General features: G+C 40.4%; 1 protein-coding gene across 2 annotated transcripts in view; it reads left to right on the forward strand.

Annotated features, from left to right (window-relative positions):
• ELMO1 (engulfment and cell motility 1) overlaps positions 1 to 25,129 on the forward strand; it is a 242,510-nt gene that overhangs the window by 67,355 nt on the left and 150,026 nt on the right. Inside the window, exons 7-14 of one of the 2 annotated variants that reach the window (XM_075271179.1) lie at positions 21 to 56; positions 7,444 to 7,543; positions 9,066 to 9,217; positions 9,919 to 9,997; positions 12,700 to 12,744; positions 14,555 to 14,605; positions 17,793 to 17,915; positions 19,331 to 19,462. In XM_075271179.1, the coding sequence (XP_075127280.1) occupies positions 21 to 56; positions 7,444 to 7,543; positions 9,066 to 9,217; positions 9,919 to 9,997; positions 12,700 to 12,744; positions 14,555 to 14,605; positions 17,793 to 17,915; positions 19,331 to 19,462 (718 nt within the window). The remainder of the gene's footprint in view (positions 1 to 20; positions 57 to 7,443; positions 7,544 to 9,065; positions 9,218 to 9,918; positions 9,998 to 12,699; positions 12,745 to 14,554; positions 14,606 to 17,792; positions 17,916 to 19,330; positions 19,463 to 25,129) is intronic. The other variant, XM_075271180.1, reaches the window with a different exon arrangement.

The following is a 25,129-nucleotide window of genomic DNA, read 5'->3' on the forward strand; positions in this document are numbered from 1 at the left end:
CTTACATGTTTGTTTTACAGTAAATATCAAAAATTGCAGAAGATTATGAAGCCTTGGTAAGTATTTTCCTAGATCTCTATTTACTTTGCATGGCAGTCGCCATTTATTCACTATGTGTAGGAAGCCCCATACTAATGTCCCCCTGTTACTAGCTTAGACCCCATCTATGTGCTAGTACACAGAGCCTGCTCTGGCGGGCACAGCATGTCAATGCATTACATAGATGGCCACTTATCTGTACGTCTGGTGTGTAATTCGTCATCTCCTCTGTAGGGTAAAAGTATAACTAGATGCTGCGTGGTTGTGCTTGTCTTTTGGAATTGGATCAAGCAAGGACACTTTTATAAACTAGACTTTTGGGAGGGGTTTCCCTGCTTTGTTCTGTAGGATCTGATAATGATCCTGGGTGTAAATATAGGCTTACTATACAGATCCATAACATGACTGTATGAACATTGCTGCATAAAATCTGTTTGGAGTTTTTATAGATTACTATCTTTGCTGATTCATAGTTGCATTTTATTATTTTTATTTCATTTTATTTTATGTATTTTTTTATTTTTATTTTGTAACTTGCACCTTTTAAATGTTCTGTAAAGTCCATGAATAAAACTGAAATGCAGTGCCGGGCATAGCCACTAACAGGGCCATGGGCTGTGCTTGGTAAGCAATGAAGAGGCTATGAAGCTTGCCACAGTCACACTCCCATTGATCACATATTGATGTCTTTTCCTAAGGATAAGCCATCAGTATTACAGTTTTGGAAACCCCCAATTCGTCATTCAAAACCTACAGCTGCTTCCATTGTACAGTGTGTAAGCTCAGCCTTTGTTACGTATTTTTCATGATAATAAACTTCAGATCACATGTGTAAAACTGGCCCGCAGATGTGGGATCTGTTTGATATTAGCTCTTGGCAAACTGATGAGCTGTGTAAATAAAAGCCAGTGATGCCCCCTTGAAGGTACCTACAATAGGACAGAAAGGAATGACAATAACCCCTTTATTCTCCTAACTGGAACAATTACCAATCATGCATACATTTTTATTCTTTGACAAAGTGAAACATTTTTAAAGGGAATATGGATATATTTTTTAAAACTTTTTTTTTTATGTTAGTCAAACACAATGACTTGAACCTTCAAGAGATGAATTGTTCATATAATACACTGCAGTATTTCTATATTACAGTATATTTTGTCTTTACGTCACAGCCTTTGGCATGGCAGCGATCTGATTTGGGGTTCTAGTACATTTGTCAAGCCCTTATATTGGCGTTTAGGGAGTGAACAGTAGCAATCACATCTCCCACCCTGCTCGCTGCCCGCCACAGTGTCTGCCCTTATTCCAGGTAGTGAATAGAGGGAGAGAGTGGCCGATAAAAGTTTTAGCTCTACCAGAGGGCTTGGGATTGGAAGTTGAAGGGGGAAGCTAATAGGTGTTTTCTTAGCTCTACTTTATATATGAGCAGTGTCAGTGCATATTCACATGGAAGGGGTGCTATCTGGTGAACCTGCTAGGGGTTACAGATAGAATGCCAGTAGTCTGTTATAAATGGTGTATCCACATGTGCACACTTGCTAGAGCACTACCTGCAGTAGTAGTTATAAATGGGGTTTCCTTGCATGTACACTTGCCAAAACTCCAGATCTGAACATAAATGAACCATATATTGCCCTCTCCCGTTATGCTCTCATGGCTACATTATTGCTAGTGTGGTATATGAGTATATGGCATACGATATTCTATATTCTAAAATTTTATTTATTTTTATTGGTTATAAAGAAATTGTGTTTTAACCGTTCTCTTCTTTGGTGGCACTCCAGTAGAAGCCTGGCCTCACTATGCAGTAGGACAGATACATTGCCGTCACACCCCAATGATGAGATCTGAAAAGGCAGGGAGATGACTGGAAGTGATTACAATTACTTAGTTATGTAGTACAATGTCTGTTCTGTCAACACCAACAATGTTAGCAAAAGTCAGCTAAGTACTCCATTTTTTTTCAAGGCTACATTTTCTTTGTGTTTGGGTTGTCTCAAAATTAATATTACTATGTTAGACCACACCGAACATAAACTTTTTAATTGAAAACATTTTATTACCGGTAAATAGACCTTCAGTGGGTAACTATTGCTTAGTGGCGCCCTCTAGTGTTCTTTAGTTTCCCTCTCAGAAAAGGTGAAGATTAGTTATTGAGACCACCGAATGTTATGATTATTGTAGTGAAGTTATTAGTGATTTTCCTTTGTTATGTATAATGTGCTAAGACCAAATGGCAACATAAAATACTTTAATGTTTTGCGTAACAACTTTTAATCTGACAGTGGTTCTCAGATTTGTGCAGACAACGTGACTCTCCCTGGAGGAGCAGTTCTGTTCTGCATTGTACAGGTAACCCATTGGTCTGAATGGGCACTGTGTAATGCTTCATTTCTACTTTGGTGGAGCTGCTTGAATAGTAAATATTTACTGCCAGTTTCCCCGTAATGTATTTGTAGGGAGGGGGTTACAAGAAATATCTTTTGACTAAACACATATGGGAACTTGTATACAGTCATGGCCAAAAGTTTTGAGAATGACACAAATATTATATTTTCACATGACCTACTGCCCTCTGTTTTTTATGTGTGTTTGTCAGATGTTTTTATCACATACAGAAATATAATTTCAATCATATTATGAGTAACAAAAGCTTATATTGACAGAATGAGTTAATGCAGCAAGTCAATATTTGCAGTGTTGACCCTTCTTCTTCAGGACCTCTGCAATTCTCCCTGGCATGCTCTCAATCAACTTCTGGACCAAATCCTGACTGATAGCAGTCCATTCTTGCGCAATCAATGCTTGCATTTTGTCAGAATTTTTAGGGTTTTGTTTGTCCACCCGTCTCTTGATGATTGACCACAAGTTCTCAATGGGATTAAGATCTGGGGAGTTTCCAGGCCATGGACCCAAAATCTCTATGTTTTGTTCCCTGAGCCATTTAGTTCTCACCTTTGCTTTATGGCAAGGTGCTCCATCATGCTGGAAAAGGCATTGTTGATGACCAAATTGCTCTTGGACGGTTGGGAGAAGTTGATCTTGGAGGACATTCTGGTACCATTCTTTATTCATGGCTGTGTTTTTAGGCAAGACTGTGAGAGAGCCGATTCTCTTGGCTGAGAAGTAACCCCACACATGAATGGTTTCAGGATGCTTTACAGTTGGCATGAGACAAGACTGGTGGTAGCGCTCACCTCGTTTTCTCCGAATAAGCTGTTTTCCAGATGTCCCAAACAATCAAAAAGGGGATTCATCAGAGAAAATGACTTTACCCCAGTCCTCAGCAGTCCATTCCCTGTACCTTTTGCAGAATATCAGTCTGTCCCTGATGTTTTTTCTGGGGAGAAGTGGCTTCTTTGCTGCCCTCCTTGAGACCAGGCCTTGCTCCAAGAGTCTCCGCCTCACAGTGAGTGCAGATGCACTCACACCTGCCTGCTGCCATTCCTGAGCAAGCTCTGCACTGCTGGTAGCCCAATCCCGCAGCTGAAACACTTTTAAGAGACGGTCCTGGCACTTGCTGGTCTTTCTTGGGCGCCCTGGAGCCTTTTTGCCAACAATGGAACCTCTCTCCTTGAAGTTCTTGATGATGCGATAGATTGTTGACTGAGGTGCAATCTTTCTAGCTGCGATACTCTTCCCTGTTAGGCCATTTTTGTGCAGTGCAATGATGACTGCACGTGTTTCTTTAGAGATAACCATGGTTAACAGAAGAGAAACAATGATGCCAAGCACCATCCTCCTTTTAAAGTGTCCAGTGGTGTCATTCTTACTTAATCATGACAGATTGATCTCCAGCCCTGTCCTCATCAACACCCACACCTGTGTTAATAGAGCAATCACTGAAACGATGTTAGCTGGTCCTTTTAAGGCAGGGCTGCAATGATATTGAAATGTGTTTTGGGGGATAAAGTTCATTTTCTAGGCAAATATTGACTTTGCAAGTAATTGCTGTTAAGCTGATCACTCTTTATAACATTCTGGAGTATTTGCAAATTGCCATTAGAAAAACTGAAGCAGTAGACTTTGTAAAAATTAATATTTATATCATTCTCAAAACTTTTGGCCATGACTGTACATTCTGACATTAAAACTCCTAGACCTGACACCATTGGGTACCTTGCTTTAAGCTGTTTTTCTTTGCACAGTCAATCTTGTTTAAGTTAACCAGCAACCCCAGTGTCAGCTTACTGGTGACAGTAGGCAATAGCATCACCTGCTACCTCTTAAAGAAGTGTGTGTGTGTGTGTGTGTGTGTGTATATATATATATATATATATATATATATATATATATATATATATATATATGAGATCAAGATGTCCTCTGACTTCTCAGCACTTCATCTCCGTGAGTGGTAAGCCTGAGCTGATCCCATTCTATGAGGCAGAGCTAAATAGGTATTACTTGACAGGTATAGGTATTACAAGTTGTACTTGACATTTCCAGAACAAGTTCATTGCAGCTGCTGAACAATAATACCGTACAGTACACAGATGTAATTCGATGAAGCTTGAGTGTTTTATGTTCTAGTGAGGTTTCTAAGGACAAAAGACTTAATCTAAAGTGTTTTGTGCTGAACATTCTGCATAGAGGGTGGTACAGTAATAGCAGATGTTAGTGCATTGTGGTTCATACTGCTAGGCCCATGTATAGATTACATATATTCCACTGTCAATATCTATAAAACCAGGTCACCAATTAACAATAATGCAAACAACTACAACATCAAAGTCTCATACATACGGGTATATTATATTTTTACAGTGAAATATTTGGGGTGTGGTGCTGTATCCCCACATTCTTCTGGTATTATGTTCCCTATTAAGAACTATATAGAGTATTCAGGCAGTATAAAACTGTATAGAGCGCTTATAGTTCTGTAGGAGGAAGCTGCCAGAGATTTGTGTGCCTGCTTTCTGTTTACTGCTATTTGCCTATTTATATTTAATACGGCATTTGAGAAAAAGACTGTAGACATGGAATGATGCGTATTATTGAGATATATTGTATATATTATACAATTATCTAATAAATGTCACTGTTTCTTTTTTATTTACAGTGCCCTGGTCCATTTACATTTATAGCTGCCATTCTTGGATTTCTAGTGACCCCTAGTGTTAGAAAAATTAAAAGATCCCTAGAAAATTACTTTTCTTGGGTTTAATGTGTCATCCCACAATATTGCAATTTTTCACAGGCAAAATTTAGAATTTATCTTTGAAATTCATGTGGTTTATTCTATTAAGTAACATATTTTTATTTTATGCCTGGTGAATAGCTGTTTATGGGTGGTTGTGTGATAATACAGTCCTATGAAAAAGTTTGGGCACCCCTATTAATCTTAATCATTTTTAGTTCTAAATATTTTGGTGTTTATAACAGCCATTTCAGTTTGATATATCTAATAACTGATGGACACAGTAATATTTCAGGATTGAAATGAGGTTTATTGTACTAACAGAAAATGTGCAATATGCATTAAACCAAAATTTGACCGGTGCAAAAGTATGGGCACCTCAACAGAAAAGTGACATTAATATTTAGTAGATCCTCCTTTTGCAAAGATAACAGCCTCTAGTCGCTTCCTGTAGCTTTTAATCAGTTCCTGGATCCTGGATGAAGGTATTTTGGACAAACAATTCAAGTTCAGTTAAGTTAGATGGTCGCCGAGCATGGACAGCCCGCTTCAAATCATCCCACAGATGTTCAATGATATTCAGGTCTGGGGACTGGGATGGCCATTCCAGAACATTGTAATTGTTCCTCTGCATGAATGTCTGAGGATTTGGAGCGGTGTTTTGGATCATTGTCTTGCTGAAATATCCATCCCCGGCGTAACTTCAACTTCGTCACTGATTCTTGAACATTATTCTCAAGAATCTGCTGATACTGAGTGGAATCCATGCGACTCTCAACTTTAACAAGATTCCCGATGCCGGCATTGGCCACACAGCCCCAAAGCATGATGGAACCTCCACCAAATTTTACAGTGGGTAGCATGTGTTTTTCTTGGAATGCTGTTTCTTTTTGGACGCCATGCATAACGCCTTTTTTTATAACCAAACAACTCAATTTTTGTTTCCAAAATGAAGCTGCCTTGTCCAAATGTGCTTTTTCATACCTCAGGCAACTCTATTTGTGGCGTACGTGCAGAAACGGCTTCTTTCTCATCACTCTCCCATACAGCTTCTATTTGTGCAAAGTGCGCTGTATAGTTGACCGATGCACAGTGACACCATCTGCAGCAAGATGATGCTGCAGCTCTTTGGAGGTGGTCTGTGGATTGTCCTTGACTGTTCTCACCATTCTTCTTCTCTGCCTTTCTGATATTTTTCTTGGCCTGCCACTTCTGGGCTTAACAAGAACTGTCCCTGTGGTCTTCCATTTCCTTACTATGTTCCTCACAGTGGAAACTGACAGGTTAAATCTCTGAGACAACTTTTTGTATCCTTCCCCTGAACAACTATGTTGAACAATCTTTGTTTTCAGATCATTTGAGAGTTGTTTTGAGTAGCCCATGATGCCACTCTTCAGAGGAGATTCAAATAGGAGATCAACTTGCAATTGGCCACCTTAAATACCTTTTCTTATGATTGGATACATCTGGCTATGAAGTTCAAAGCTCACTGAGGTTACAAAACCAATTTTGTGCTTCAGTAAGTCAGTAAAAAGTAGTTAGGGGAATTCAAATCAATGAAATGATAAGGGTGCCCATACTTTTGCACCGGTCAAATTTTGGTTTAATGCATGTTGCACATTTTCTGTTAGTACAATAAACCTCATTTCAATCCTGAAATATTACTGTGTCCATCAGTTATTAGATATATCAAACTGAAATGGCTGTTGCAAACACCAAAATATTTAGAACAAAAAATGATTAAGATTAATAGGGGTGCCCAAACTTTTTCATAGGACTGTATAAAATATTAAATATATTCATATTCATTGCCATAAATAAGCATTTATCACATGTAGAGGCCCTGGCAGTCCTGTCTAGTGATCGCTCTCTGCCTAGGCGAGTAGGAGGGGGTTTCATCTTCAGACCACACACAATAAATAAATGTATGAAGGAGTCTTTCAAAATTGACTTGGATACGTGTGATAAAGCTGAGGCTGAAGTTTTCGGGAATTTTTGTGTTTTTTACACTATTATCAAATGTAAATGATGGAACCTGTCACTTAAGACAGGTACTGATGTTTTCTTATGTGATTGATAAGAGGCAGACAATACATTTTTTTGTAATGAGAGGCTTCATTTTTTTTTAATAGTATCTTAAGATCCATGCTTTTACACAAATTGCAGTATAATGCGAGTCACTGCAAAGCCCTTCTTTTGAATGTGATTTTTTTTTAAAGTAGTTAACTTTTGTATTTTTTTGTATTTTTTTTTTTTTATAGTTTTGGAGAAATGCTTTCCTATACATTGACAGCATTCGTTGAATTGATGGATCATGGTATTGTTTCCTGGGATACTTTCTCTGTGGCATTTATTAAAAAAGTGAGTATATCTATCTGTAATTTGATTCAATTGGATTGATTTCTGTTCTCATGACTTTTAACACCATATATCACAGAATCACATGAATCCTGACAGTAAAATTTCCTTAATGCAATGTCAATGGGACATGTGCTGGAGTATCAGATATTCTGTATTTTTAGACACAAACACTAGTGGTTCAGATCATTCAGAGTAAAAGTTCTGCATTATTTTCTAAAGGGGCACTTGTGGCCATTGTAACTCCTTGAGTAGAGCTTACAACCTCATGAGAATACTTTGAAAGGTTGTTTTCTCAATGCTGTCATCTTTTGGCCATAACAAAAGTACAGTTTTATTCAGTGTGAATGGTCCGACATAGTCATTTATGCCATTTCATATTAAAGGGGTTCTCCAGAATTAAGATTTTTATGGACTATTCTATTGCTAATATCCCCCAATAAAACCCTTTAGTCTCCCTTCCGCAAATTTTGCATAGCTGAAAAGGTTGGTTACAAGTTTAGACTTAGGACAAATCTAGGTGTGATGATGCCACAGTTGAAAATGATGGCACACACCATATTTGTACTAAAATGTGCAACTTTTCTCTTCTCTTTTGAAAAGCTTTGAGAAATGTAGGTGGTACTAACCTGTTGGTGAGGCTAACCTTATGGCCAGCAGCTTTCTAACAGATTTACACTACCAGTCTTAAAGACAAGATGTGGTTAAAATTTTCACACAAATCTACGTCTTCTCATAGCAAGCATAGGTTTAATTTTCTGTCTTTAGGATGGTGTGTGCTTAAGAAATCTGGCTCATTTTACTCCACACAGCAGGCTTCAGTTTAAGACTGTCATATAAACCATTATTCTTAATAAAGTACACCCCTTGGTCCATATAGAGCAGGGGTGCTCACACTTTTTCAGCATGTGAGCTACTTTATAAACTGACCAAGGCAAAAGATCTACTGCCCACTTCTTGTGGGCGGGACCGGGGCGTGTCTGTGGGCGGGGTCAGGCAGAGCGTGAGAGCAGGAGACAGCGGCGTTCTGTGGCCTCCCAGGGATCCCCAGTGTCTGCTTGCTCACAGCGCAGGCTGAGAGTCATCTCTGGACACTGGCAGGCTGGGGCTGCGGCAGCCCCGCCTGCCAGTGTCCGGAGAGGACTCTCAGCCTGCGCTATGAACAAGCAGCCCCCCGGCTCCCTCCATCCCTAAGAGCGGGAAGCGTGTCATCCCCCGGAGCTGCTGCTGCCCGGCCTGCAAGTGTCCGGAGTGCTTGTTCACAGCGCAGGCTGAGAGTGGACTCTCAGCCTGCACTGTGAACAAGCAGACACCGGGGATCCCTGGCTGTATCCCGCAATCGACGCATACGTCCTTTGCGATTGACCAGTAGATCGGATCGACGTATTAGGCACCCCTGATATAGAGATAGCTGTTCTTGTTTTTTTTTTGTTTGTTTGTTTGTTTTTAATTCCCTTAAATCCTATGTAAATGCCATATACTCCTACCTCGAAATAATTTCTAAATAACATGTTCTCTTTCTCAGATTGCAAGCTTTGTGAACAAGTCTGGCATGGATGTCTCTATTTTACAGCGATCTCTTGCTATTCTTGAATCCATGGTTCTCAACAGTCATGATCTGTACCAGAAGGTCGCACAAGAAATCTCAATTGGACAGTTAATTCCACATCTTCAGGGGTAAATAGAAAATATTGTCTTGTCACTAGAGATGAGCGAACACTATTCGAAACGAATGGATGTAGCCGGCATGCGGGGGGTTAAGCTGCCGGCTGCCGCTTCCATTCATTTCTATGGGAGCGTGCTATTCGAAACGGCTGTTTCGAATAGTTTTCTCTTATCTTTACGGTCACCACAGATTTCACCTGTCGCAGTGTTTGTGAAGACTTTGGCACTCTCGGTCATTATTCTAGAAGTTCTGCATCAGAAATACACCATTTGGGGTATTTTTCTTTAAACTGATTTTCTTGCAAGTGACTTTTTATGTACAGTATATGCTTTACCTATGATTGGTAGTGATGCAGTTGTTTTGGTATTGATCCTGAGAAAGGGGCGCTTGGTTTAGAAGAGGAAGAGAAACTCTTAGTGTACCTCTAGGTTTATAAAAAAAATAAAATAAATTAATATATTTAAGTATTTTCCAAAATAATCATTTTTCTATTTACTTTTGTTAGCTACTGGTTTTAAACAAATAAAAGTTATATTGAATCTTTTCCCACAAAACTTGATATAAATCTGCTCAGGTCTATAAAATCCTGCCAGGAGAGTGGACTGAATTTTTATAGTGATAGGTTCTCTTTAAATGTACAGATGTGTCAGCACGTGTGTTGTAGACTTTCCGTTTATTGTATTTTGATGTTTCATGTTTATTTTGCCCCCAGGACAGATCAAGAAATTCAGACGTATGCTATCGCAGTGATCAATGCTCTGTTTCTGAAAGCACCAGATGCAACAAGACAGGTATTTACAAGGAAATACGGGTGAATGTAATTATAAGGTGGGGAGGGGGGATGTAAGATTTAGGCTGAGGCCCCACATTGCAGATTTTGAGCCAAATTTAAAAATGAGAATGAGAAATATATAGTAAGTAATTCTACTTCTACCTTCTGCTCAGTCCACTCCTGGCTTCTGCTCAAAAACCTGCAACAAAATCATAGTGTTTCTTTTGTGTTTTTTTTTTTTATTTTTTATTTGCAACTTGTTCACAGTGAGTGGATTGTAAATATTCTGATTGTTTAATTGCGGTAAATGTATTATTAGACCTCATTGTTACTGCCTGCCGGATACAAAAATGTGAACATGTCCTTGCATATTTGGGGATTGTTTGTAACATCTTTCCTCGCCATTGTTGGCTGGACCAACCAACCATCTAATGTATATAGGGGACCCTTGATTTTGGAGGAGATGAATTTCAAGTGGATAATACTTTTGTCCTTAGGGAGGTAAGCCACCAATCAGCTTCCTGCCATCTTCCTTTACAGTAAACATGGACACTCATGTGAGCTAGGTGTTCGTATGAATGGGGGGATTGGTTTTGAATGAGAGGTATTTTTCTGTTAAATCCCTTCTAAAATGTAACTGCACCCTAATCTTACAGGAAATCTTTAGCTTTGACAGACTGTTTTTTGGTCTGCTCAGGGAACTTGCAGGATTTCAGTATTTAAGTTGCTGCCATGTATTCCTTCATGGCCAATCGGCCATGCAGGACTCTTTATTTGCATAAAAGGGAAAGTTTTCATCAAACACCTTGAATTGAAGCCGCTGTTGCCTTGTTTGTTTTAGTTCATCATTAGGCCTTGAAGCGTACCTCGAGTTCATTTCATAAATGAATAGTGCATTTTAATGTAGGAAACTTTGTAATATTTAATTATTAAGGCGATCTGTATCCTTCTCCATTTAAGTTGTTCTCCTGCTTCTTCAATCTGTGGTGTTTACATAAGATTGTGTTTCGTATCCATCTCTATGAAGAAGAGCGGGGTGGAGTAGGAGACTGTTGTGCCTAGTTAATTGATTTATTGCCTCATTCTGTGCACTGGTAGCCTCTTGAGTGTGGCAGTAGCAATTTTTTTTTTTTTTTTTTAACAGCCTCTTCCTTCACCTCCCCACCCCTCAAAATTGTGATTAATTGGGCATTTTACCTCAGTTATGCTTAACTGTGATTATTTAGGTCACGCTCCCTTGAAACCACATCTTTTTTAGAATACAAGTAAGTCCTGGGTGAGCCTTGCAAGATTTGTCTCACAAGGTGGTTTCATTCAGACTGAACAAATTGCTATTATATTCTGGCGTCTCCTGGACTCCAGCGCAACTCCCTGTCTTCAGCTCTTCTGACTGACATCAGAGACTGCTGAGGCCTGTGTTTGGACCTCAGTGGTCACATGAATCTCAGAGCATTATCACGCTTGTGTCTATACGTCATAATACCATGTGACCTGCTGAGGCTCAATCATAGACTTAACAGTCTCTGATGTCAGGCAGAGGCGCCAATGAGATCAGGGAGCTTCGTCGGAGCCCAGGAGAGGTGAGTAACACTGTTTTTTATGTTGGTCAGGATTATACACCGTTTTGTTAGTACATTCACCCTTTTCCATAATTTGTTAAAATAATATTTATCATTTAACATATTATAGTATGTTTAGATTTATAATAGTTGAACAATTCCTCTCTTTCCCATCCATTCTTAATAGTCTTTTGGACAGGGATTGCCTGTAGTCTGTAACCTTTGAAACACATAGACCTGTATATGAACTACATATATAAATTGTAGGGGATCCATAATCAAGACTATATCCAACATTGCTTAATTTTGTTTTGCTTTTTGATGAAATGGGGGGATAAATAAATTCCTTTTAGGGTACAGTCAGTTATTCTGGAGTGGATAATGTGTAAATACTCCTCAAATCTGTATTTCATTGTTTTCTATGGAAGTCTTATATTCAATGTGTCACACTATCAGATCCTAGAAATTCATATTGCATTGTATGTTCATGTATGAGGCGACACACTATCTTAAGTGTTCTCGCCTTCACTCCACCCTGACTTCTCTGCTATACAAGGAAGTCTTGATCTTTCACTAATGGGCATTTTGCATTGAAAGGGTTGTGCATTAGGGATCTGAAATCTGGCCCCTCTGCCGATTAGCTTTGCGAAGGGCAGCAGTGCAAGTGCCATAATATTTTCACTGTGTACTTTGCATGCTGTTTATTTTGTAATAATCGGGCAAAATATTTACAACCTCATCCCATTCATTTCTATGGGTCAAGCCTGTACCTACATTGCGCATCCAGTGTGAATCAGTTGGGGTGTGATGTAAACAGGGAAGAGGTTTTAGCACTTTCACGGTAGATTATCAGGGGTCCTGGTTGTTGGACTTTTACTGATATCTTATTGATGACCTATCCTGGAAATAGCTCATCAATGAAAATGGACAGCCCCTTTAATGTGGAAATGACGAGTTATAGAGATTTAATGGCTAGTTTATACTGTTACCATAATTTAAAGGGGGACCTTAACTTTGTATACCCAGCACTCTGGGACTTCTAGCTAGTAATGTTACATAGTTCAAATGGATTTTTGTGTCTTTCTATGGAGGATGTAAGCCTTGAAATGATAGACACTGCCCCGTCTCCTCTTAATGCTGCACTTGGCTGTAACCTTCTCAGCATTACATTGAAGACAGCATTGACATTCTTGATTTTCCTCTGAGTGTGAGTCTTTCATATTTTAATATCGAACGTTTTCTATGCATGCCTGTCTTTGGGATATGTGAGTGTTTTTGTATTTGTATCATTTTTATTTCTAGAATAAATTTCTTCACGCTTGCTTGAAAATTTATTGTGAAAATGTTGCCTTTTTTAGTACTATGTCCTGTGCCAGTTATAGTATATATTTATATAGAAGGACTTACAAACCTCATTGTCTGTCCCTAAGCTTGCAATCACTTACTTCAGATGATAATCATTGAACTAAAGTGATTGTCATTCTACTTCCCTACCTATGGTGAGGTAAATTCTGATGTGCATAAAAGAACTACTAAAACTCACCTATCTCCATTTCCTTGTGGTCCTCTCCCACCTACTAACTTTACACATCAGACTAGCACAATCTGACTAATACTTTCCCCTGGCTGTTTAGACCTGAACTGATAGTCAATATGATTATTGGACTGAATAATGGGATAAAATGATAAGTGGGGTTTTATTATTTGAGCCATTATGTTGGCTCAGCAGCGCTGGAGTCCTGGGTTTGAATCCGACCAAAGGCACCATCTGCATGGAGTTTGCTTATTTTCCCCATGTCTGCATGGGTTTCCATACACGGCAAAAAAATATGAATTTCCCATGAACAGTGTGGGTGTTGAGGATGAGTGCCGGTATGGAACCCACTGACTCCTCTCCACAACATTCCCTATGCTTTGAGTCTGTTGCTGCGAGAAAGTGCTTCACAAATGTTTGTCATTGTTTGTCATTGTCATTTGCCTGTCCAATTCCAGCGCTGTATGCTACCCTTTTCTCATCAGATTCAGCAGATTCCCCCAAGAGTCAATCCTGTAGGTATTGCTGCGGTGAGCTCACAATGTCTCCAAGTTTCATTTAGGGTGCATGCACACTACGTAACGCCGGGCATGTATGAGAGCCGTACACGCCGGCGTTACAGCAGACTGCCGAACACTTCCCATTCACTTCAATGGGAGCGCTCGTAACAGCGGCGTTTACGAGCGCTCCCATTGAAGTGAATGGGAAGTGTCCGGCAGCCCTGCTGTAACGCCGGTGTGTACGGCTCTCATACACGCCCGGCGTTACGTAGTGTGCATGCACCCTTACAGTGCAATGACGTCATCAGTAGTGTTGAGCGAGTAGTATTCGATCGAATACCTCGCCGGCATAGGAATGCGTGTAATCAGCCGAACACCAAGGGGTTAAACACATTGAATATTTGATGTGTTTAACCCCTTGGTGTTCAGCCGATTATAGGCATTCATATGGCGGCGAGGTATTCGATTGAATACTACTCGCTCAACACTAGTCATCGACAACATGTGACTGCAGCATTTTTTGATTGGCTGCAACAATTATGTTTATGTAGATGGAATTTTCTCGCTGTGGCCAGGAGAGAGCATGGGTATTTGAAGTTGGCCTGGTTAAACCATAATGAAAATACAGTATACCCAAACAATAAAGTAATATTGTCAATTCAGGTGAAAGTTAAACATAATTTTTTTTTTTTTTTTTAAGTTTTTTTCATTTTTTTTTTATTAAAATAAATACATTTCAACGATTGTACATCCGAAAATATTGTTTACAAATGTGGTCAGCTAAGAAATTGTTTTTAAAAAAATCTGTAAATCTCCTTTATCAAAGTAATGAAAAAAGAACAGCATTTTCACTTGTAGTATTTTTTTTGCATGCTAGCATATTTTTTTGTGCCAATTCCACCTTAATGGGTATAATGTAGATCATCTATTGCAATTAATATAGAATGTTTACACTTCTTTTTCTTTTTTTTTTTTCAAAACAGGAGATGGCAAACATACTAACACAGAAGCAGCTACGTTCTATAATTCTTACAGTAAGTACTGTCAGTAACTAAACATATAATAAAAGGATGTAATAAAGGGGGATCCCTCATTAGTGGCCCCGCTTTTACCCAAAGCAGAGGGTACCTCAGCGGACCACTCTTCCTTTAGAGCAGAGGTTCTCAAACTTATTTTGTCTACCGCCCACTTCGAGAATTATTTTCTAGCGCCCCCCAAATGCGCTTTTATATGAGGCAGCGGGTGAGCCTAGTACTTTCGAGAATGGACTAGAAACTTCTCGCTTCGCATTGGAGCTTACTGCCATCTATGGTACAGTTTGACAACTTTTGGACAGGAAATAGTTACTGTCTAGTCCCCTAGATGGCGTTACACGAGGAAACGCACGTTAAGCGTAAAGGAGCGGTAAAGTTTGTGTTAAAAGCAAAAAAACAATTTTAAAGGGGTAGCCTCATGAAGCTTGATCTGCCTTCTAAGCTGCCTAAAAATCTTCTTTCTTCCTGTTTGCGCGCGTCAATTAGCCCCGCCCCCAAATTAGCATGTGGCTCCGCCCACCACATAGCGTGATCCTATGGGATGACTGAAGGGCCTGTGATGTCATCAAAAGGTCCTGTAGACTTGGATTTACCTTGTACAGAGTTTCCTAAAGGACCTGGCTCCTCTGCCCACTAGCAGCCTGCTCTATATAATAAAGCTTTATCCTAGTGAACAGAGAGACCAGGTCCTTTAGCCCAGTAGGATTTAGACTGCTTTATATAAGAAAGCAGCACTTATTCCACACACCCCCCTCTATCTCACAGCAGGGAGCTAGGTGATGTGTATGTGATGTGTATGTGTGGTGCAGACACAGGCTGGCTCCGTACACTCAGCCCCCCCCCTCTCTCCCCCCACACAGCAGGGAGCTACGTCATGTGGCTCCCTCAGCAATGAGCAGGGGGCCAGGTGCTAGTGTCCATAATGAACTGAATAAAGTAAGATAGTGGACAAACAAAGCAGTTTTGCTGAAGCAGTGTATTTAGGAAAGGTCTTAAATCCACATTAACAAGCAGTATAGATAGAATCATTGTTATGATAACACCCCTTTAAATTAGCCATCGCCCCCCTAAACCACTTCAACGCCCCCCAATCTTCTCTGTGCCCTTTACTGCCCCCCTATAGGCCTCCAGCGCCCACAAGGGGGCGTTATCGCCCACTTTGAGAAAGACTGCTTTAGAGGACCAGGCTCAGACATGCATAACATTCACTATCCTTGATCTAGAGCAGTGTTTCTTAACCAGGTTTCGATCGAACCCTAGGCCCTATGCACCGTTAATTTTGTGTACCAGTAAATAAAACATATACCTATGACTTGAATTTGGAAATAAATCATAATTGATTTATCACTAAAGAAGGGTTCAGTGAATGTGCATATGAAACTGGTGGGTTCGATACTAGAGATGATGATTTCGAATAGCCACTCAATATTTGACTATTCGAACAAATATCGAACCCCATTATAGTCTATGGGGAAAAATGCTTTGTTTCAGGTTATCCCACCATTTGCCTCAGGAGAGTCACCGAGTCTACTATGACACCCCAGAAAATGATGCCAACACCCTGGAATGCAACTGGGACAGCAGGAGAAGCATGTCTGGGGGCATCTAACATGCCCAAGTCACTGTATTACGTCGGGATCCCTGTCAGCTTGCGATATGCGCGAGCTGACTTTTTCCCATAGGAATGCATTGACCAGTGTTGATTGGCCAGTGTACAGCATTCGGCCAATCAACGCTGGTTCTGCCAGAGGATGCGGAGTCTAACATCCGTCCACAGCAGTTTCCATTGTGGTCCGATCTCAGATGTAGCAGTTCTGACACAGCACTGCTACATGGAGAAGCAGCAGAGCTCAGCACACACAGAGATGCAGCAGCGCTGAGTATGCAGCATGGTTCAACGCACACTCAGCACTGCTGCATCTGATGTAGCAGTGCTGAGTGTGTGTTGAACCATGCTGCACACTCAGATCTGCTGCATCTCTGTGTGTGCTGAGCTCTGCCGCTTCTCCATGTAGCAGTGCTGTGTCAGAACTGCTACATCTGAGATCGGACCACAATGGAAACAGCTGTGGACGGAACTTAGACTCCGCCTCCTCTGGCAGAACCAGCGTTGATTGGCCAAATGCTGTACACTGGCCAATCAACTCTGGTCAATGCATTCCTATAGGACAAAGTCAGCTCGCGCATATCGCAAGCTGACAGGGATCCCGACCAGATAGAGCCCCAAAAAGCTGGGTGAGTAACATTCCCCCCTAAATAAAGGTAATCCCTAGCTAACCCTGCCTGTAGATCTGTACCTGTCTCACAGTCACATAGTTCACAGTCTCAAAGTAATCGAATGTTAAATTCACCATTCGTCTAAAGTGGAGGTCCGCAAGAAATGTGGAGGTCACCTGATTTTGGCCACCAATTCCTTTTTCTGATTTTTTTTTTTTTTTTTGATTCCTCCATTGTCGTAGTTCCTGTCCCACCTCCCCTGTGCAGTTATTGGTGCAAAAAAATGCGCCAGGGAAGGTGGGAGGGGATACGAATTTTTACTGCGTTTGGCTCGTGGTATTCGATTGTAATCTAATACCTCGAACGGCCTGATATTCGATCGAATATCTATTCGATCAAACGGTGTTCGCTCATCTCTATTCGATACCTCAAACAAGGTTAAGAACCACTGATCTAGAGAGAAAGTATCACAGTCATTGACACCATTCACAGGACCCGAGTAGAAGGACTTTCTGCAGTTGGTTCATTATTAGTGGGCTTTTGACATGGGTAAAAAGTATCCAACCTGTTCAAACTGTGTTGTGTCAAAAGAACATTATACTAAAAGCCTTCATAAAAACTTTGTTGAAATGTAAACATATTTTATGTAAACTTTCTTATACTTCCCACATATGGAGTATGACAAAAAAACTTTCAGACACAGGGATACCTAATGTGTATGTGTTTCACAGTATTTTCTACTTTTGTATGTATTCTTGGGAAAGGAGGGATTTAGATCTGTACATTACTATTGATTTACTCGAGTATAAGCCGAGGGGGGCTTTTTCAGCACAAAAACTGTGCTGAAAAACTCGGTTTATACTTGAGTATATATGGTAGTAGTTAATGTAGTTACAGTGAATATATAGTATAGCAAACTGTTCATCTCTTTTGTAGAGTGTCCCTTATTGTATTTATTTCTTTTATATAGCATGTAATAAGAGCACAGAATGCTATAAACAATGAGATGGCACACCAGTTGTATGTACTTCAAGTGTTGTACTTCAACTTACTGGAAGATAGGATGATGACCAAAATGGATCCTCAGGACCAAGTAAGTGTTTATGAATTGTACTGTATTGTCTTATTAGTATGCCGCGATCCGTGAATATACTCACAGGTGTGAACATTAGTATACACCTCTCTTCACACCTGTTTTGTCCAGCAAAAATAGTACCAGTACCTGATGATACACTAACTGTGCCAAATGGGCCCAATGGACTGTGATAGTGTCTGTTGGGTTTCCATCATTTCACCTGACAAAAAAAGCTGAACTATTTTAGATGACATCTTCAACAGATATGTAAACACAGCATTAGTTTATTTTACTTCATGTTGAGTGTTTTCTCATATATATATATATATATATATATATATATATATATATATATATATATAAACAAAACGGAAGGAATGGCTGGAAGTTCAGGATAAACCCTCAGTTACTCCACTCTCTGTGGCTCAATACAGTCTAGGTTTCTGCACAGTAAATGCCTACATGAATATAACACGTTTCTAAACCGGGATTACCTAGTGTTTCATCAGAGGTGCCACAACAACATTCAAGATATTTTAGTTTTCTCTGCTTTCCCCTCAGCAGTATTGCATTGCTGTGCGGGGAAACTGAGGTATCAGCCTTAAAAAGTGGAAGACACCCCCCTGAGATTGAAATTTTTTTTAACTAGGTAAGCAAATGTCATTCCCCACTACAAACCAGGCCGAGCGATGTAAGGGTGCATTCACACGGAGTAAACGCTGTGCGCAATGCGCCGCGTTTACAGGACGTTTGCGCCGCGCTTTTGACGGTGCATGTTTGCGATCGTGTTAACGCCGCGTTAACGCGACCGCAAATATGCACCGTCAAAAACGCGGCGCAAATGCACCCTGCAAATGCACCCTAAGAGTCAATGACACGGTCACTCTGCAATGACACAGTAAGGCCACATCATTATGTTGCTTATGGAATTGTATAGAATGTCATGCCCTTTTCCATCTCCTGGGTGAACTTGATGGACGTACGTCTTTTTTGAACTGTATTAACCACTATGTAACTATGTAATATTGATCTAACAAGGATAGGTCATCAATAGTAGAAAGTGTATAACCTCTTTAAATCTAGCTGAGTAAAATGATTTGCTGACCTCAGTGCCTTACACTAATGTGATTCCTGCTTTCTTTGCTGATCTAATTTTAAGTTCCCATCACTGCAGATTTCTGACTTATATTCTTACAAAGTTTAGTGTTTCATAATTTTATGATTTGGTGCATTTATGAATAGGGCACAAAATAATTTTATTTCTTGGTTTAGTAAGCTATACTACGTACTACAGCTTGTTTCTATGTATACAGCATGAATTAATGCTGTTATGCCTTCATGTATCCGTACTAATGATTATAATAGATAGATTCTGACATACTGAAATGTACTTTTATGTCATTGCCATCATCTTCTGTCCGTTTTTGATCCAGGCTCAGAGGGATATTATATTTGAACTACGTAGAATTGCATTTGATGTAGAACCAGACCAAAACAACCTTGGTGGCAGCATTGAAAAACGGAAATCTATGTATACCAGGGATTATAAAAAGCTGGGATTTACTGTGAGTATTTATATATTGGGAGTGTTCTTTTCAGTGAAGCCTATTTTACCATATTTATTTTGGCTTGCATATTATATGTATTTATCTAGTACGGATTATTGTACTTCATGTTTATATTGGCATGTTGCCCCCTAAGCTGATGATAACATAAAGCAGGACACACATAACAATCCTAGGTGCCCATAGCAAAAGTTATAGTGAGAGAGATGATAAATAATGGATTTATTGTGAAATTAGTATTCTCACAAATGTTATAACTGATCTTTATATAGGGAACTCTATTAATACTCTGTTAAGCAAATTATACACATTATGATGATGAATCTATCTCAAATTAAAAAATGCCAGGTCAGATCTTTACTAAGTAAAAAGTGGAGAGTTATCTTGTGTTCTTTGCTGAACATATGGCCTGAATACATCAGTGCATTTGGCCCATACACTTTATAATTCCTGTTTCCTGCAACTACCAGTATGAGGAGATCAGCGCTTATTGGTTTTATAGAGGTAAAATTGAACTCAATGGAAGCTGTAAAACTCTGTGTACTGACTCTCTCCTAGAGGGGTCTGTAAGGAATATTCTGGCTCTACCAAGAGAACAGGAGGGGTTGATAGCCAAACCAACTTGTGACTAAAGGATAGTCTGATTCTTTGCCTATGGGGACGATACATGACATGCTATGTTTAGAGTGCTCCTTTAAAAAACAGGAATGTGTGATTCCTCTCCTTACAGGGATATGCTCATAATAGAAATTCAGTGTGTAGGCAACTTAAAAACATAAAAGATGACTGCTAACTTGGAGAACAAGAACTAAATTACATTCAACCTTCCAGGAACAATACGTTTGGAAGGAGTGGCCGCATTTAAGGAGGGAAAAAAATGCCATATTGTTCAGGGACCCATCTGCAATCAAATGATGTATGTCATTTAGCATTTGTTTCTTGGTGACAGGTCCTCCTTAACAGTGTATACTTTAAAGGGGTATTCCCATAACTCTTGTTCTGCAGCCTGCAGGCTCTGTGCTCACTTCACTTCCTAGTTTTCTCGGCACATTGGTGGGCGGGGTTTCACTTGCTCTGCTGTCTGCTATGTTTGCAGTCAGTAATAAGGGATTGGTTGTAAATGCATTACCACAGTATGAAGCTGAAGTAGAAGCTTATGTAGCAGAGCTGGATTTGAGTCAGTTTGCATTACATAAAGAGGTACTGGACTCTTTATCTCAGCCCTTATCAGCCAAATTCAATAAAACTGGCTGATAAGTGGAAGAGCAGGAGATAATCTCGGAGCTCTCACCTCCCCCTTCCTTTATCTGAGGAGCTCCATTGCTTGTCAGACATACACAGCTCAGAGCTGCTAGTATTCCGTTCGGGGGGGGTTCTCCTGCAGACTTCTTCCAAACAGGAGGCAAGCGCTAATGTGAACTTACTCGTCCTGCAGAACCAGCATTGATTGGCCGAATGCTATACACTGTATAGCATTCAGCCAATCAACGCTGGTTCTGCAGCAGGCTCTTCTTTGCTAGTCAGGAGAGCTGGCACCTTGCGGTTATGCGCGAGCTGACTTTTTCTCATAGTAATGCATTAACCAGCGTTGATTGGCCGAATGCTATACAGTGTACAGCATTCGGCCAATCAACGCCGGTTCCGCTGGAGGCTCGTCTGTGACGAAGCGTAGTCTAAGAATGGTCCACAGTCTCCATTGTGGTCCGATCTTAGACTCCGCCTTGTCACAGACGAGCCTCCGGCAGAGCCAGTGTTAATTGGCCGAATGCTGTACACTGTATAGCATTTGGCCAATCAACACTGTTCAATGTAATCCTATGAGAAAAACTCAGCACCCGCATAACCGAAAGCTGCCAGCTCTCCTGACTAGCAAAGAGGAGCCTGCTGCAGAACCAGCGTTGATTGGCTGAATGCTATACAGTGTATAGCATTCGGCCAATCAATGCTGGCTCTGAATTGAATCTTTACTGCGAATAGGAGTAGTATTCGATCGAGTACGAATATTTCGAATACCGTAGTATTTTATCGAATACCTACTCGATCGAGTACTATTCGCTCATCTCTAATCTTAACCCTTTCCCGACATCTGCCATACTATTACGGTATTTAAATATGATGGCCTCTAAGGAGCTGATTGCCAGGTTTTCTCCAATTTTGCCCCATTCTCATTTTTTTTTCCAGCTTCCTAGTACATTGTATGAAATATTAAATGGTATCATTTTGAAGTACAAATTTGTTCCCTAAAAATTAAGCCCTCTTACGACTCTGTGAACAGTAATGTAAAAAAAACCAAACAATTATTTGAAAGGCAAGGAGTAAAAAATGAAAATTGAAAAATGACTACGGGTAGGAGGGGATAATATATCTTTACTTCAGCCATAGATCCATATTTCTGCATGTAGCCATCACTATAAGGTGTTTTACCCAAATCTGAATGGCGCAGGTGTTCGCACATGTTTCTCTATGCCATTCACTCGTATGGGTCTGTCAGAGATGGCAAAGTACAACAATCAGTTATCTCCAGCTGACTGTCAGAGAGTGAATGGAGCAGCGGTGTGCATGCTTGACCAGTCACTATGTTCTGAAAAGGGCTATATGAACACGTTACACATTTTTGAATGGTTGGTATTACAAATGAAGTGGATCTGAATGTACATTTTTGAAGATTAGAGTAATAGAAATAATACTAATTATAACTTCTGTTTGTAGAGGAAAGGATTCTGGAAATAACTGTGTGAAACAACGGTGCTCATAATCCACATCCCTAGTGTCACAATTCCAATGTCTCAGACTGGAGCTTGCCTTTAATATGTAGTTATTATTGTTATTTCAAGGCTAAAGTAATGAAATATTGTCATTTCTAGACGTCAATTCTAGTATAGAACACTAGGGGGCAGCATGTTTATACTTTTCTGCTATATCTTTTTTGCATTTGCGCTAATATGACTGATTTTAAAATAGTTTTATAATGTCATTTAATAGATGTTCTAGATTTGCATTCAGTAGTTCGCTAAAGTAATATATATTCCAAAAACTCAGATTGTTTTCATAAATTAATATTTTGCTGGTAGTTCAATTACTGTCCTTGTCAGTTTCTGACATGAATCATTACATTGTTGTGCTGTAGCACTTACCTCTGGGTAGATTTATAGTTCTAAATGTGTATTAAATATATTTTCTTGTTTAGTAACAAATAGTTTTGCACCATTAAAAGGGATTGCATTGCAGCGCCTATAGATTAAGATGAGAACGGTAGTAGCCTGTCTATGTAACCCTTTGCCACCGTGAGGGCCACAAGTAGAGCCTCATCCCATTACTGTAGAGTCCCATCCCATTACTGTAGAGTCCCATCCCAATCCTTACATACAAGGCTACAGGAATCAGAATCAACTTCTATCTTGGTTGGTTAACCCCTTAGAGTGCAAAGGGATAGGCAGAAAGATGTTTGCCCGTTCTTTTGTTTTTCTGGAAGGTAAGACTCCTGTTGGCCACTGAGTATTAGTCTTGCTTTCCAATAAGAACATATATACATTTGGCTATTCCAAGTCTGTGTGTGTGTGTGTGTGTATGTATGTATGTACCGTATTTTTCGGACTATAAGACGCACTTTTTTTCCCCCAAATTTGGGGGGAAAAGAAGGGTGCGTCTTATAGGCCGAATGTGGCGCCTGGCACCCGCTGTAATAGAGAGGCGGAAGCCGGCAAGGGATAGACGCCATTACAGGTGCCGGGCCTGCGACATCGCTGCGCTCCTATGCCCTGCATGAAGCCAGCAGCGGGAGGAGTGATGCTTAGATCCTCCGTCCCCCCGCCGCTGGCTTCATGCAGGGCAGGGCAGCGATGTCTCAGGCCCCGGCGTCTATCCCTCCCCGGCATCCGCCTCTCTAGTACAGCGGATGCCGGGTCTGCAGTCTGTCAGCGGCCCCTTCTCCCCCGAACCTGTGCCTCCCCCGTACCTGTAAAGATGCAGGCCGGCTCTTGCGCGGCGATATCGCAGGAGCCGACCTGTTCGGGTGACAGCCGGGAGCCTAATGAGGCTCTCCGGCCTGTCACTGCTGTATTAGTATTGCGGCTGGTCTCTATGACCAGCCGTAATACTAATAGACAGAATGTCCCATAGACGGCAATACAGTTGTAGTAGTAGTAAAAAAAAAAGCTCTAAAATAGTAAAAAAAAAAAAAAAAAAAAAAAAAAAAGCTTTAAAAATATATAATAAAAATATGAAATAAATAAAAGTTCAAAATCACCTCCTGTCCCTAGAATATATATATCTAAAAGTAGAAAATCATATATCATAAACCACCGGGTTTTTTTTCAATAAAAGGTGATCTAAGCAATAGATATTCCCCAAAATGGTAAACTAAAAAGTACTTCTGGCCCCGCAAAAAAAAAAACACTCTATGCATCCCGTACAGCTGCAGGGTCACCTGTCAATGTGGCCTTGCAGCTGTTGCAAAACTACAACTCCCATATATTAAATATTTTACCAGTTTTTGCTTCAAAATTTTTTTTCCCTATTTTCCTCCTCTTAAACCTAGGTGCGTCTTATAATCCAGTGCGTCTTATAGTCCGAAAAATACGGTATGTATGTATAGGGGTTTGGGAGGAATAACTGTTGGCGTCATGAGCATTTGTCTGACAGAGGCGTATGATATGAGTTATTTCTGATCCAGACTGTTCCCTGTTTATACCAGGATGATGGTGTAAGGCTCATCTGAAGTAATGATCTGTCAGATCTTGGTTTTTTTGTTTACCTGATTTCTGCTTGTTCACAACATTTATTTGATTTAAGGCTTATTTTCTAATAATGATCAATTTAAAATCAGAAACCCCGTAGAAGGAAATTTCACTTTCCGCCTTGAATTATTCATTGTGTTATTGATTCTGCCATTGGACACCTGCACAGGTCAGACTATTTAATGTATGTCTCTCTGGGGTTATGTCCATCTGCTTGCCATTCGGTCTTACAGGCCAACAACCTACGCTATCACAAGCTGTATGGATGAACTTATAAATGCCCTAGTGATTCTTTTCAGTGCATGGACTGCTTTGAGAAATATAGAATATTCAGTGATATCCTAATGCAGGGGTGGGCAATTAATTTTCCCATGGAGCCGCATAAGAAATTGAAACTATGCTAGAGGGCCGCGCCATGGCAAATTTAGCTCCACCCACTTCTACGTTGACTCCGCCCATTCCCAATCATCTTTCCATGTACCCCCACACAGTATTATCCTCCTATAGTTACCTGTACATTATATGCCCCCACATTATAATGTTCCCTTCCAACTGTCCCACAGTATTAAGTCCCTCTCCTGGTGCCCCAGTATAAACTGGTGGAAACTAGAGGGGACACAAAACTGGAGTAGCTGGAGGGGGACATTAAACAGTGGGGGTAGTTGGAGGGGGGCAATAAATTGACAGCTGGAGTGGGACATGAAACTGGGGGCAACTAGAGGGGGACATTAAAATCGGGAAGCAGACATTAAACCGTAGGGGTAGCTGGAGGGTGACATTAAACTGGGGGCAACTAGAGGCAGACAGGTCCCCCTACAGCTACCTCCACGATTTAATGCCCCCTCCAGTTGTCCCCAGTTTAATGGCTCCCCAGTTTAAGTGCCCTCTTCATCTACCCCCAGTTTCATGTCCCCCCCCTCCATTTCTCCCT

This window comes from Leptodactylus fuscus, chromosome 4 (assembly GCF_031893055.1).
Source record: "Leptodactylus fuscus isolate aLepFus1 chromosome 4, aLepFus1.hap2, whole genome shotgun sequence".
NCBI lineage: Eukaryota > Metazoa > Chordata > Amphibia > Anura > Leptodactylidae > Leptodactylus > Leptodactylus fuscus.